The following is a 13706-nucleotide window of genomic DNA, read 5'->3' as shown; positions in this document are numbered from 1 at the left end:
TGTCCTGATGCCCGGGCACTGGGCAGGGGATCCCTGTATAAAGAACTCCCAGACCCACCCCAGAGGTGGCTGCATCCCCGCGTTGGGTGAGGGATCCCTGTGTAACGTCTGTTGAGTCATCTAGTGTCTCACAATTATGTGAAATTCTCATAATCTGCCCCCCCATCTCCCTCAGCTCACCCCCATCCCCCAGAATTCCCCCCCCCCAGAAAACCCTCCACCATCCCCCCACTTATGCCCTGAGATGTTTGTGTTGCAGATATGCTCCATCTGGGCCCTTAGTCAAGACCCCCTCCTCCCATCTGATGCCAGGAACCAAGTCAATTCGGGGGCGGGGAGGGGGGCTCGCCCCTTGCTGAGAACGTTGGAGCTTGACCATAAACAGCCTGTCTGGATCTGCAGGGCAGGGGCTCACCGGGGCACTCACCCCTTGCAGTCCGTGCTGGCCCCCAGCACGACCCTAGGGGGTGCTGTGCCGCAGGGAGCGGAGGGCTCAGCAGGGGGCGCTGTGCTGCGGGGAGCAGGGGGCTCAGCAGGGGGCGCTGTGCTGCAGGAAGTGGGGGCTCAGCAGGGGGCGCTGTGCTGTGGGGAGCAGGGGGCTCAGCAGGGGGCGCTGTGCTGCAGGGAGCGGAGGGCTCAGCAGGGGGCGCTGTGCTGTGGGGAGCGGGGGGCTCAGCAGGGGGCGCTGTGCTGCAGGACGTGGGGGGCTCAGCAGGGGGCGCTGTGCTGTGGGGAGCGGGGTGCTCAGCAGGGGGCGCTGTGCTGCAGGAAGTGGGGGCTCAGCAGGGGGCGCTGTGCTGCAGGGAGCGGGGTGCTCAGTGGGGGGCGCTGTGCTGCAGGAAGTGGGGGCTCAGCAGGGGGCGCTGTGCTGCAGGGAGTGGGGGGCTCAGCAGGGGGCGCTGTGCTGCGGGGGGCTCCGCGGGGGGCGCTGTGCTGCAGGAAGTGGGGGCTCAGCAGGGGGCGCTGTGCTGCAGGGAGCGGGGGGCTCAGCGGGGGGCGCTGTGCTGTGGGGAGCGGGGGGCTCAGCAGGGGGCGCTGTGCTGTGGGGAGTGGGGGGCTCAGTGGGGGACGCTGTGCTGTGGGGATCGGGGGCTCAGCGGGGGGGCACTGTGCTGTGGGGAGCGGGGGGCTCAGTGGGGGGCGCTGTGCTGCAGGAAGTGGGGACTCAGCAGGGGGCGTTGTGCTGCAGGGAGCGGGGGCTCAGCAGGGGGCGCTGTGCTGCGGGGAGCGGGGGGCTCAGCGGGGGGCGCTGTGCTGCAGGAAGTGGGGGCTCAGCAGGGGGCGCTGTGCTGCAGGGAGCGGGGGGCTCAGCAGGGGGCGCTGTGCTGCAGGAAGTGGGGGCTCAGCAGGGGGCGCTGTGCTGCGGGGAGCGGGGGGCTCAGCGGGGGGCGCTGTGCTGTGGGGAGCGGGGGTCTCAGCGGGGGACGCTGTGCTGCAGGAAGTGGGGGCTCAGCGGGGGGCGCTGTGCTGCGGGGAGCGGGGGGCTCAGCGGGGGGCGCTGTGCTGTGGGGAGCGGGGGTCTCAGTGGGGGACGCTGTGCTGCAGGAAGTGGGGGCTCAGCAGGGGGCGCTGTGCTGCAGGGAGCGCCGGGCTCAGTGGGGGGCGCTGTGCTGTGGGGAGGGGGGGGCTCAGTGGGGGACGCTGTGCTGCAGGAAGTGGGGGCTCAGCAGGGGGCGCTGTGCTGCAGGGAGCGGGGGGCTCAGTGGGGGGCGCTGTGCTGCAGGAAGTGGGGGCTCAGCAGGGGGCGCTGTGCTGCAGGGAGCGGGGGGCTCAGCAGGGGGCGCTGTGCTGCGCTGCAGGGGGCGGGGGTGTCATCTGCGTCCCAGGGCCCAGACCCAGACCGTCTGCAAGTGGCTGGGCGAGGGGGGGGTCGGTCCCTGCTGGCGACCTGCTCCCAGTTTCCATTGTTTGTACTGGAGACGCTGCATTGTTACTATGTAAATAGCCCCCGGGGCCGCGAACCACCGGCTGGGCGCGGAGACACCCCGGGGAAGCCGGGCTGCTGCAGGGAGCGGGGCAGTTCGTGGGACTCAGTGGGGGGGAGCCATGCTGCAGGGAGTGTGTGTGTGTGTGTGTGTGGTGGGGGGGGCCATGCTGCAGGGGGGGGTTGAGGGGCTCGGTGGGGGGGTGCTGCAGGGAGTCGGGGAAGGTGTTGTGGCACTCCGTGGGGGGGAGCCATGCTACAGGGAGTGGGGGGTTGAGGGGCTAGGTGGGGGGGGTACTGCAGGGAGTGGGGGGGTTGGGGGACTCAGTGGGGGGGCATGCTGCAGGGAGTCGGGGAGGGTGTTGTGGCACTCCGTGGGGGGGGAGCCATGCTACAGGGAGTGGGGGGTTGAGGGGCTCGGTGAGGGGGGCGCGCTACAGGGAGTGGGGGGCTTGGCAGGCAGGCTCTGCTCCTGGCAGAACCCCCTGCACACACACCTGGGGCTGCATGTGTGTCAAGCCAGGCATCACCTCAGTTAATTCTCTTCAGCCTCCCAAACGCCTCCCCCCCCCCTCACGCCCGCTCCACTGGAGAAGGGATTTTCCTTCCCCATCCTGTTCTACTACGCTGCTGTGGGGCGGCCCCAGCCCAGAGCTGGCTGCATCACCGGGGGAGTCTCCCATGGCCGGGCGAGCTGCGTGGGGGTTATTCAGCAGAGCCGGGAGGCTGCTGGGGCCTTCCCCCTGGAGACGTCTGAGCCACAGAGCCAGCGGCTCAGGTTTGCCACAGACTCTGAGCCTGGCCACACCCCATGGCAGGCACCCAGATTATGGCACCAGTTGCAGCCCCTCCTCCCCTACACCCCCCCTGCAACCTGCCCCCCCTCCACAGCCCCCCCACCCTACAACCTTCCTCTTGCCACAGACACCCCTCTCCACACCCCCCTCTGATCTGGGCACCAAATCAAAGGAAACGTGTCCCGCTGACAGGGTGACTCATTCACACATTCCAGCCCCCACCACAGCTCGGGAATGGGCCAGGCAGCCTGAGAGAGAGAACGCCCCCCCTGCCCCCAGCTCTGCCGGTGCCCCTCAAGCCCGACCCGCAGCCCCCCGCTAGCCCCGCCCTGCCCCCAACTCTGCCGATGCCCCTCAAGCCCGACCCACAGCCCCCTGCTAGCCCTGCCATGCCCCCAGCTCTGCCGGTGCCCCCCAAGCCCGACCCACAGTGCCCCGCTAGCCCCACCCTGCCCCCGGCTCTGCTGGTGCCCCTCAGTCCTGGTCTGTGTCTTCTACTCTGTGACCCTCTGTCCCCTGATTCCGCTAGCCTGACTCAAGTTGGCTCAAACTGACACTGCCCCCCGGGCGGGACAGGTCCCTGGCTGGTACGTCCCTTCCCTAAACATTGCTGAGAAGCAGGAGAACCCAGCTCCCATATGGCCTGCAACTGCCACGTGTCTGGCAGCCGTCCCCCTGCCAGCGGGTCCTGGCCGCAGGCCTCTCCCTGCACCCCCAGCTGCGTGGGATCCAGGTGCCCCAGCTTCAGCACCCGGCAGACAGCCACCACCTGGAGTCGTGAGCTAGGCATCCCAGTCCCTGGCCAGGTAAGCCCCATGCCCCCTCCCTCGCTGCCTTGGCCCATCATGCCCCCCACCCTTGCCCATGTGCCCCTGCCCCTCCCCAGGCCAGGCACCACCCCAGCCCAGCCCATGCAACCCCATGCCCTGCCCTATGCGCCCCTCCTCCCCCCTTCCATGCGCCCCCCACCGCCCCAGCCCATGCGCCCCACTCCACAGCATGTCCCCCCCCCAAAGGGGAGGAGGCTGCGTGATCTGTTCATGCCAATGGGCCGTGTGTGAAAGGACCTGGATAGGAGGCTGGGTCCTGGCGTGGGTGCAGCCCGGGGCAGGTGCCGCAACTAGCAGCTCGCCCGGCCCCGCATGAGCTCATGGCTGCTGAGCTCCATTACCCATTACTGCGGCCTGCAGCCATTAGCGCTAATGGGCTCCGTGTGGGGCGGCTCTGCCGGGAAACGCCGCCAGCTGGAGCCTGGGCATGGCAGGGCCTGGCGCCACCTCGCCCCATGTGCAGCAACAGCTGGGCAGGTCCAAGAGGCTCCTGCCCCACACCTCACAGCGCCCTCTGCTGGCCGGGGCCAGGCTGGCGCGAGCACTCCCTGCAGCGTGGGAGGGGTCACGGTGCTGGGCTGCAGTCTGGGCCTGGGGTGGGAACTGGGGACACTGGGGTCCCCCCAGGTCCTGATTCCACCCACCTCACTACTAGCCACCCCCTCTCCCCTGCCCGCTTTGCCCCCAGCCTGGCCCATCCCACCCAATATCCCTGGCTCACCCTGCATGTCAGGAACCCACCCCCACCAGATCTGGCTGCGCTCAGGCCCCATGGGACTCGATTCCTGGGTGCTCAGAGGTTTTCCACAGACATGTTAGGGGTTGGGGAAGGGACCTGTTACCTCCCCGCACCTCCCCCATGACCCCTCCCTCCCCACCCCCCCATAGTCCCCTGTCTCCCTCCCTCCCCTGTAACTCCTCCTTCCCCATCTCCCGCTCAGGCCCCCTCCCCCAGCTGTCCCTGGCACCCTCCCCCTTCCCATCACCCAACACCAAGGCCAAGCCCCCCCAAGGCATCAAGGTTGGCCCAGGCCAGAGAGACGCGTCTGTGCAGGGCTCACCCTCTCCCACCAGGGGGTGCTGTGGGGTGAGGGCAGTAGTGCTGGCTGTGGGGGTGGACATCCACCACGGAAAATGAGCCCCCTCCTCTCAGGCACCCCCAAAGCCTTGGCTGCAGGGGGGGGCAGCAAGTTGATCCCCCATTGCACGTTAGGGCCATTGCAGCTGGCCCTGTCGGAGGCAGGATACCGGGTTAGATGGGCCCATTCCAGGGTCGTTATGTACCCAGCACTCCAGCGGCTGGCGCTGGTCCCCGGCTTCACCGAGCCATGGCCCCCTCAGCCCAGGAACCTGCCTCTCAGCTGCACCCATGTGAGGCTGATAACCCACAAGGGGCCGTGGTGTCCCAGCTACCAGGCGTCCCCCTGCCCCGCCTGCCAGGTGCTGGGCTCAGCCTGTGCGCCATGGCCTTGCCCTCCAGGGGCTTAACCTGGGTCTGCAGACTGGCTAGTGTAGACGGAACCCGCTCCCGAGTCACGATGGCTCTCCATCCCAGAATGCACTGCTCCCCCTTCCAGTGCTTCTCTGCCGCCTGCTGATGCATGATGGGAGAGCAGCCTGGATTTTCCCACAATGCACATGGCCAAATGTAAGTCAGGGCGGGGGCATAAGGATGGTGTGGGCACCACTCCTGCCCAGTGAAGTACTCTCTCATCTAGGGGTGTGCCCTAACCCCAGCGCCTGCTCAGCACAGGGGCGTTGGGGCCAGACATGGGCGCCCGCCCTGCCGTGGACGGGGCCCTGCTGGGGCAGGACTCACATGGCTGCCTGCATGGCACTGGCCCCTGCTACCCCTTCTCCGAGTCCCACCTGCTGCCATGCCAGACACCAGGGGAAGGGGTGGCCAGGGGATGAGAGACTCTGCTGGGGCAGTTTAGCAGAGCGACTGGCTGCCGTTCATGGCCCCGCACAGGGGGTCACTGGGGGGCAACACAGCCTGGAAACAGAACGCTAACCCCATTCACAGCCAGCCAGCCCGGTCTGTCCCTGTCCCCAGCCAGCCCTGACTACCCCCATCCCTGTCCCCAGCCAGCCCCATCTGTCCCTGTCCCCAGCCAGCCCTGACTACCCGCCTCCCCGTCCCCAGCCAGCCCTGTCTGTCCCCATCCCCGTCCCCAGCCAACCCCGTCTGTCCCTGTCCCCAGCCAGCCCTGACTACCTCCATCCCCGTCCCTAGCCAGCCCTGTCTGTCCCCATCCCCATCCCCAGCCAGCCCTGACTATCCCCATCTCCATCTCCAGCCAGCCCCATCTGTCCCTGTCCCCAGCCAGCCCTGACTACCTCCATCCCCGTCCCCAGCCAGCCCTGTCTGTCCCCATCCCCGTCCCCAGCCAGCCCCATCTGTCCCTGTCCCCAGCCAGCCCTGACTATCCCCATCTCCATCTCCAGCCAGCCCCATCTGTCCCTGTCCCCAGCCAGCCCTGACTACCTCCATCCCCGTCCCCAGTCAGCCCTGTCTGTCCCCATCCCCGTCCCCAGCCATCCCCGTCTGTCCCTGTCCCCAGCGAGCCCTATCTATCCCCATCTCCGTCCCCAGCCATCCCCGTCTGTCCCCGTCCCCAGCCAGCCCCGTCTGTCCCTGTCCCCAGCGAGCCCTATCTATCCCCATCTCCGTCCCCAGCCATCCCCGTCTGTCCCCGTCCCCAGCCAGTCCGGTCTGTCCAAGTCCCCAGATAACCCCGTCTGTCCCCATCCCCATCCCCGTCCCCAGCCAACCCCATCTGTCCCCGTCCCCAGCCAGCCCCGTCTATCCTTTCCCCAGCCAGCCCTGTATGTCTCTGTCCCCAGCCAGTCTAGTCTATCCCCATCACCAGATAACCGTATCTATTCCCGTCCCCAGCCAACCCCATCTAACCCGATTCCCTGCGAGCCCCATCTGTCCCAGCCAGCCCTGCCTATCCCCGTCACCAGATAACCTTGTCTATCCCCTTCCCCAGACAGCCTGGTCTATCCCCATCCCCAGCTAACCCTGTTTGTCCCCATCCTCAGACAACCTGACTATTCCTGACCGCAGCCTGCCCCGTCTATCCCTGTCCCCAGCCTGCCCCGTTGGTCCTCATTCCCAGCCAGCCCCATCTAACCCTGTCCTCTGCCATCCCCATCTGTCCCTGTCCCCAGCCAGCCCCGTCTAGCCCCTTACCCCACCCCCCAGCTATTGGTTGATCTGTCACCTTAGACCTTTGTCTGTCTCTCTCCTACCCATTGCTAAGATATTCTCAAGAACTGGTAACCTCTTGGTGTGTGCCGGGTGCTGGGCTGTGCCAGGGCAGTGGGGCTGGGCATAGGGCCGGAGATATGCCAGGGCAGTGGGGCTGGGCTGGGTCTGTTGACAGTCACCATGTTGCTCTTGGAGCTGGTTTCCTCACTAGGCCAGTGCAGTGGCACCATGAGCAGTGGGGGGCTCTCCGGGTCAGTGCCTGGGGATGCCTGGATCCCTGGGCCAGCAGGATGGGGGAGCCACTGGACTCTTCCCAGGCAGAGATGAGAGCCTGGGGCCGTGGCAGCCTCCAGTGGTTTCAATTCTTCAGCTCTGAGGCACCAGGGATCTGTGATCCATGGAGCTCATCAGCACCCAGGGACCTGCCCCGGCTGGAGCTGTTCAGATCTCACTGGGCTGGGGGTAAACAGGGACTGGCAGGAACTGACGCCACCCACAGGCCTCATGCAGAGTCTCCTTCCCTCCTGGGCCTAGAGGTCGTTCAGCTGAAAGGCCTCGGGATTATTTAAAGCGGGGCTGGGACTCAGGACTCCTGGGTTCTATCCCCAGCTCTGGGAGAGGTGTACGAACAGGCCGGGCAGTTGGGTGACTTGCCCCTGGAGCGCATCATCCCTGCAGTGTTTTGTCACCCACCTGGGGTGATGACACAGCAGGGGCTGCTGGGCTACCCTGCTGGCCCCAGGCACTGTCCTTGGCATCTAATGGCCACAGTGCCCTACGGGCAACAGGGCTGTGTGGCTCCAGGCACTGAGCTCCAGAGCGCCTGAGCTCCAAGCAGCCCTGACACCCAGGGGATGGGTGAGGCAGGAGGCTCCAGCCAGAGCAGAGAAATGGTCCATCTCAGCCTGGATTGAAGGACAGCATTGCCTAGGGAATAGAGCCCTGGGACTCAGGACACCTGGGTTCTGTTCCTGACTGCCCGTGGACAAGTCCTTTCCCCTCGCTGCATCTCAGTGTGCCCGTCCAGCCCCCCAGGGTAGGAATGTGTCGCCTCCCTGCGTCTGTGGGCCTTTGAGCTCGGTTCCATTAGCCCAAGGGGCCCATCTGCCCTGGTATCCCTCCACCCTGCAGCCCCAGTGGGTAGCATGCTGCATACAGTGTGCTTGCTAGGACCCTCCATGGACTGGGGCAGGATGGGCACCAGACAGGTTCCAGTGGCATGGGGCAGGGTGCCATAGGGGACACACCCCATAGGCAGGGTGGCATGGGGCAGGGTGGCACAGGGGACATAGCCAGGCATGGTGGCACAGGACACACATTGTAGGCAGGGGCAGGGTGGCATGGGCCAAGGTGCCATAGGAGATATGCCCTAGGCATGGGGCAGGGTGGCACAAGGAATGTGGCATGGGCAGGGTGCCATGGGGCAGGGTGAAATGGCAGTTATGCCCTAGGCAGAGTTCCATGGGGGAGGATAGCACAGGAGATATGCCCTAGGCAGGGTGGCATGAGGCAGAGTGCCATAGGGGACACACCCTGTAGGCAGGAGCAGGGTGCCATAGGGGACATGGCCTGGGCAGGGTGACACTGGGACAGGGTGGGACAGGACCCACCCCATAGGCTGGGGCAGGGTGGCATGGGACAGGGTGGGACAGGACCCACCCCGTAAGCAGGGGCAGGATGACGCATCCCTTACACAGGCTGGCTCGTGCCCGGAACATGGAACAAGCCAGAGGGTGGCAGCTGGCTCCATTGCTGGGAGCTGGGCACCAGCCCAGCACCCCCGGGCCGCTTGGCAGCTGGGGTCACCCCCTCCCTGGGAGCTGGGGGGCGGGAGCCGAGCTGGGCACGGGGGGTGGGCGCGCCCCCTGGCGGCGGACCGGCGGCCCCCCTCCCCCCGCGGACGGAGCGGGGCCGGGCGCAGGGGGGCGCTCCGGGGCGCAGCGCTCCGGTCCCTACGCACGGCCGGCCGGGGAGGCAGAGCGCAGCGCGGCGGGACCCCGGGGCTGGGACTCGCCCCACCGGGGAAGGTGGCTGCTGAGGCGCGGGGCGGGGGGTCTCCGAGCGGGTCCCGAGCCCTGCGCCCCCCGACGGGGCGTCGATCCCTCGGCCGGGGCGGCTCCGTCTCTGCCCCATTCGCAGCCGGGACGGGGCGCGGGGGGCCCGGACGCGCGGTCCCTTCGGGGCGAGCGATCCGGCCCCTTGGGAGTGGGGCTCGGGGGTGCCTCTGAGCATGGTAAGGGGGCGCGGGCCCCACGGCAGCACCGCGGGGCCGTCTCGGGGAGGTAACTGGGGGGGTCAGGGCTGCTGGCCCCGTAATGGGGGGGTGAATGAAACAGAATCGGCCGCCCCCCCCCCCAGTACCGACCGGGACTGGTGCTGAGCTCCGATCTTCTCTTTGCACGGGGGAGTGAGAGCTGGGTGCCAGGACCCCTGGGTTCATTCCCCTGCTCGGGGGGGAGGGAAGGGGGGTTTCTGAGAGTCTGGGTTCTCCTCTCTCTGCTCCCCCAAGAATCACCCCTGGGCTCTGTGCAGCCCAGCGTCCCAGTGCCAGGAGGTGTCTCCCGTGGGGCCACACGGGGTTCCCCGGGGGGTTCGTTCCCGGGCTCAGGGGAGGGCAGTGGCAAGAGGGGCCAGTCCTGCTCCTTGGTGCCAGTTCACAGGGGCACCCTGGGCTCCAGCAGCGCTGCCCTGTCTGACCGGGGGCCAGTCGCCCCGCCAGCCCCAGGTTCAAATGTCCTGAAAGTTGGGGGACCCCATAGAGCCAGGAAACGTGCCCCAATTCCCCCATTTCCTCTCCCCCCCAGCTCCAAACTGCTGCCCCCACCCCAGCAGGCCTGGGGGCGGGGGTAAACGAGAGCCCACCGCTGCCTCTGGAACCAGCAGAGGGCGCCTCCTTCAGTGCGGGGGGGGGGGACCGTGGGGTTCAGCCCCCAGCGCATGGGGGCATTGCCGGGGTCTAGTGGCAATGGCTCTCCCCTGATGCCCATCTCTCTCCACCCTCCCACAGATGTCCAGGGCTGGTGCCAGCTGCGGACACTGCTGAAAGGATGTTCACCAGCCACCCGCCCAACACTACCCTGCTGGGGGCACCCTGCAGCCCCGGGGCACCCCTCCCCATGCCTGTTGGCGGCTTGCGGCTGGGGAACTCCTCAGGGGGCCAGGGGGGGCCCTCGCCAGCCATGCCCATCTTCTCCATGATGCTGGGCGCCGTCTCCAACGTGGTGGCCCTGGCCATCCTGGCGCAGTCCTACTCCCGCTTCCAGCGCCGCTCCAAGGCCACCTTCCTGCTCTTTGCCAGCAGCCTGGTCATCACAGACTTCGCCGGGCACGTCATCCCGGGCGCCTTCGTGCTGCGGCTCTACGCCACCCAGCTGAAATGGGACGCCATGGACAGCACCGGCGCCATGTGCCAGTTCTTCGGCGCCTGCATGGTCTTCTTCGGGCTGTGCCCGCTCTTCCTGGGCTGCGTCATGGCAGTGGAGCGCTGCGTGGGGGTGACACGCCCGCTGCTCCATGCCTCGCTGGTCACCTCTGTCCGGACCAAACTCACCCTGCTGGGGCTCTGGGGCTCCGCCCTGGGCATCGCCCTGCTGCCCATCTTCAGCTTCGGGAGCTACACCATCCAGTACCCGGGCACCTGGTGCTTCATCAAGGTGCAGCCAGTGGAGAGCTGGCGCGAGGTGACCTTTGCCTTGCTCTTCTCCCTGCTGGGCCTGGCCTCCCTGCTGGTCGCCCTGGTCTGCAACACCCTGAGCGGGGTCAGCCTGGTGCGGGCGCGGCTGCGGGCCCAGCGCAAATGCGGGCAGCGGCGCACCAAGGCCCATGACATCGAGATGGTGGTGCAGCTGGTGGGCATCATGGTCGTCTCCTGCATATGCTGGAGCCCTATCCTGGTGAGTGAGAGGGTAGGGTGGGGGCCATGGAATACAGTGGGAGGGGTCCCCCCCAGTGCCATGGGATGTAGTGGGAGGGTTGCCCCAGGAATGCAAGGTTGGAGGGATTTCCCTGGGGGTCGGTGCAAGGGGGTTCCCCATGGGTGTAGGGTGGGCTGCTTGGGGGTCAGGGTGAAGGGGGGTTTCCCATGAGTGCAGGGTTGGGGGTTCTCTCTGCAGGGACAGGGTGCAGTTTGGGGGTGTTCTCCATAGGTGTAGGGCTGGGGGGGTCCCTGGGGGGTCAGGGTCGGGGGGTTACCCTGCAGGGACAAGGTACACTGGGGGGTCCTCCATGGGTGCCAGGTTTTGGAGTTCCCTGGGGGCAGGGGTTCTCCACGGGTGCAAGGTTTGGGGGTTCCCTGGGGGGCAAGGGGGGTTCCCCATGGATGCAAGGTTTGGAGGTTCCTGGGGGGAACAGGGGGGTTCCCTGGGATGACAGGGGGGTTCCCCATGGGTTCAGGGTTTGGGGGTTCTCTGGGGGGGACAGGGGGTTCCCCATGGGTGCTGGGTTTACCCCATTTCAGCCCCTCCCCCCGTGGGGGCTGCCCTGGAAAAGGCTGGGGCTGGCCGGGTGCTGGTGGGGAGCCCCGGTGATGCCAGAGCCCCAGGCGGCACCATCGCGATTCCCCCCCCCCGGGGGGAGGATTGCCCCCGGGGCCCTGACCTCGGGGGAGGTTGGAGGCAGGGGCACGTGTATCTCCGCAGCTGATGCAGGAGGCGGGGGTGCTAGGCTGATGCAGCAGCGCCCTCGTGTGGTTGGTGGCTGGTAACTGCACAGTCACGCTTGGCTCCAGCTGTACATGCTGCAGGGTCCCCCCCAAACTGTCTGGGGTGGGTAGATCAGGTTGGAGGCGGGTCAGGTTGGGAGGGGAGGGGGATGAGGCTGTTGGGGGGGTTCAGGTTGGGGGAGGGGGTTGTTGGGGGGGCTCAGGTTGGGAGGGGAGGGGGATGAAGCTGTTGGGGGGGCTCAGGTTAGGGGATTGGGTTGTTGGGGGGCTCAGGTTGGGAGGGGGATGAAGCTGTTGGGGGGGCTCAGGTTAGGGGATCGGGTTGTTGGGGGGCTCAGGTTGGGAGGGGAGGGGGATGAGGCTGTGGGGCGGGCTCAGATTGAGTGGTCAGTCCCAGAGATTTAGGGCCAGAGTCAAGCCCCCCCAAGCCTCTGGGCAGCCCCCTCACCGCCATGCCCCTCCCTCCCCTGCAGATCTTCGTGGCGCTGGCAGTGGGTGACAGGGCCGGCTCGCTGAGCTACCAGAAGCTCCTGCTGCTGGGCGTGCGCCTGGCCTCCTGGAACCAGATCCTGGACCCCTGGGTGTACATCCTGCTGCGCCGGGCTGTGCTGCGCAAGCTCTGCGGGGTGCTGTGCTGCCAGCCGCCGGGCAAGGGCAGCCGCTTCGAGCGCTGGGAGGTCAGCTCCTTCCACAGCTCCGAGCGCAGCATGGTCGGCCGCTCGTAGGCGCCCGGCCGGCCGAGACAGGGTGGCTGCCCCGTGCCCCTGGCAGCGCCTTGGCACCAGCGCCGGCTGGAGAGGCGCTCGGGGGGGGGGACGTTGGATGCTTCTGGGGCAGATGATGGTGCTGCACCCGCCTGAGGGGGCCCCCCTCCTGCTGCAGCGGTGGCAAGAGCTGAGCCAGATGCAAACGGAAACCTGGGTGGGGGGGCCATAGGTGTCTTACTCCTGCTTCCCTGCCTGCAGCAATGGTGCTGCCGGGGCCCACCCAGCTCCTGGCTCGAAGCAGGAGGCACCTTGGAAATGGGGTGAGAGGTTGCACAGGTGTTTGGGCATGCACGGGGGGCGGCGCACAATGCCATGGTGAAATGCAGGAGTGGTGGTGCAGGATGGTTTGTACGCAGAGGACCTGGCCTGAGAGGTAGCAGCGCCTAGTAGTTACACTCAGCCTGTGCATCAGGACACCGGGGTTCTGAGCAAACCATAGCTTTGGGGGAGCTCAGGGCCTGGGTCTCTCCAGGGAAGCAGAATATTGAACCAGGCCTGTTTAACATTTGGGGAAACTGAGGCACAGTGAAAGGAGGTGATGGCACCAGTCTAGCAGGGCCCACCTGCCGGGGCTTCCTGCTGCCCTGACTGAATCCATTCTGCCTCCCTCAGTCCCCCCTGGAGGGGATTCGTCTTCGCTTCCTGGCCTGACATGGGCAGTGTTGGGATGTGGCGGTTAGAAAGCTGCTGTGCCCCACCCCAGAGGTGACTGCATCCCAGTGCCAAGCAAGGGTTTCCTGTAGAAGGAGCCCACACATATACCCCCCCCCCCAGAGGTGGCTGCATCTCCTTGGGATTGTGTATACTGCACAAAGTGCCCACAGCTTGCTCTCAACCCAGGGGACAGCTTCCCCCTTGCACCAGGCTGCCCTCCCTGTTCACAGGCCCCGGCTGAGCCCCCTGGCCCCAGGCTGAGCTGGAGTGGCAAGTATTTGAGGGGGGCAGGTTGGGAATAAGCCCCCACTGGACATGGGGGTTGAGGTAAAGGTACGTGGGAGGTGCTCTGCTCCCTTCCCCAAGGGGCTGGTGCCATTTCCAGGATGGCTGGGGAGTTGTCCCCCACCCCACCCCAATTCTGCCACAGGCCCCCAGCCCCACTCCCCTAGGCCTTGCTTGGGGCCAGCCACCATCCGCAGAACTCCAGGACATGGGGGGAGCTGGATGGGGGCTGGAGGGGGGGTTCAGGAGTGAGTCCCCAGGGGCCACAGGGAAAGCCGGGGTGGGGGGACGCTGGCCCCAAGCAGGGAATTCATTTCCCAGCATGCTAGGGGGTTGGCCCGCAGGGCGGCGCTGGGGGCTCTGTACAATAAAGAGCTTTTACCAATCGCTCTGGTGTCTGGGCTTTGGTTTGTGTGCGAGTCCCCAACTCACCCATTCACAGCTGGCAGCCTGAATCCCCACCCCCAGCCCTGCTGGGGAGGGGCCCCCACTCTAGGGGAGAGGGGAGCCCCAACTCCGCCGCCGCCCCCCAGAACTAGAGGCCCAGCAAACTCAGCCCATGCTGCAGCCTC

General features: G+C 66.9%; 1 protein-coding gene across 2 annotated transcripts; it reads left to right on the top strand.

Annotated features, from left to right (window-relative positions):
* Positions 1-8684: 8684 nt before the first annotated feature.
* Positions 8685-13590, top strand: PTGER1 (prostaglandin E receptor 1). 2 transcript variants are annotated; one of them, XM_038378979.2, is made up of 3 exons: positions 8685-8795; positions 9776-10661; positions 11902-13590. In XM_038378979.2, the coding sequence occupies exons 2-3, from the start codon at positions 9816-9818 to the stop codon at positions 12151-12153; spliced, it is 1098 nt and encodes a 365-aa protein (XP_038234907.1). In that variant the 5' UTR covers positions 8685-8795; positions 9776-9815; the 3' UTR covers positions 12154-13590. The 2 variants fall into 2 exon arrangements, with proteins under 2 accessions (XP_038234907.1, XP_038234906.1); XM_038378978.2 differs by having other exon boundaries at positions 8715-9001.
* Positions 13591-13706: the final 116 nt, after the last annotated feature.

This window comes from Dermochelys coriacea, chromosome 20 (genome assembly GCF_009764565.3).
Source record: "Dermochelys coriacea isolate rDerCor1 chromosome 20, rDerCor1.pri.v4, whole genome shotgun sequence".
Classification (NCBI taxonomy): Eukaryota; Metazoa; Chordata; order Testudines; family Dermochelyidae; genus Dermochelys; species Dermochelys coriacea.
This window is presented reverse-complemented; position numbering and strand designations above follow the sequence as displayed.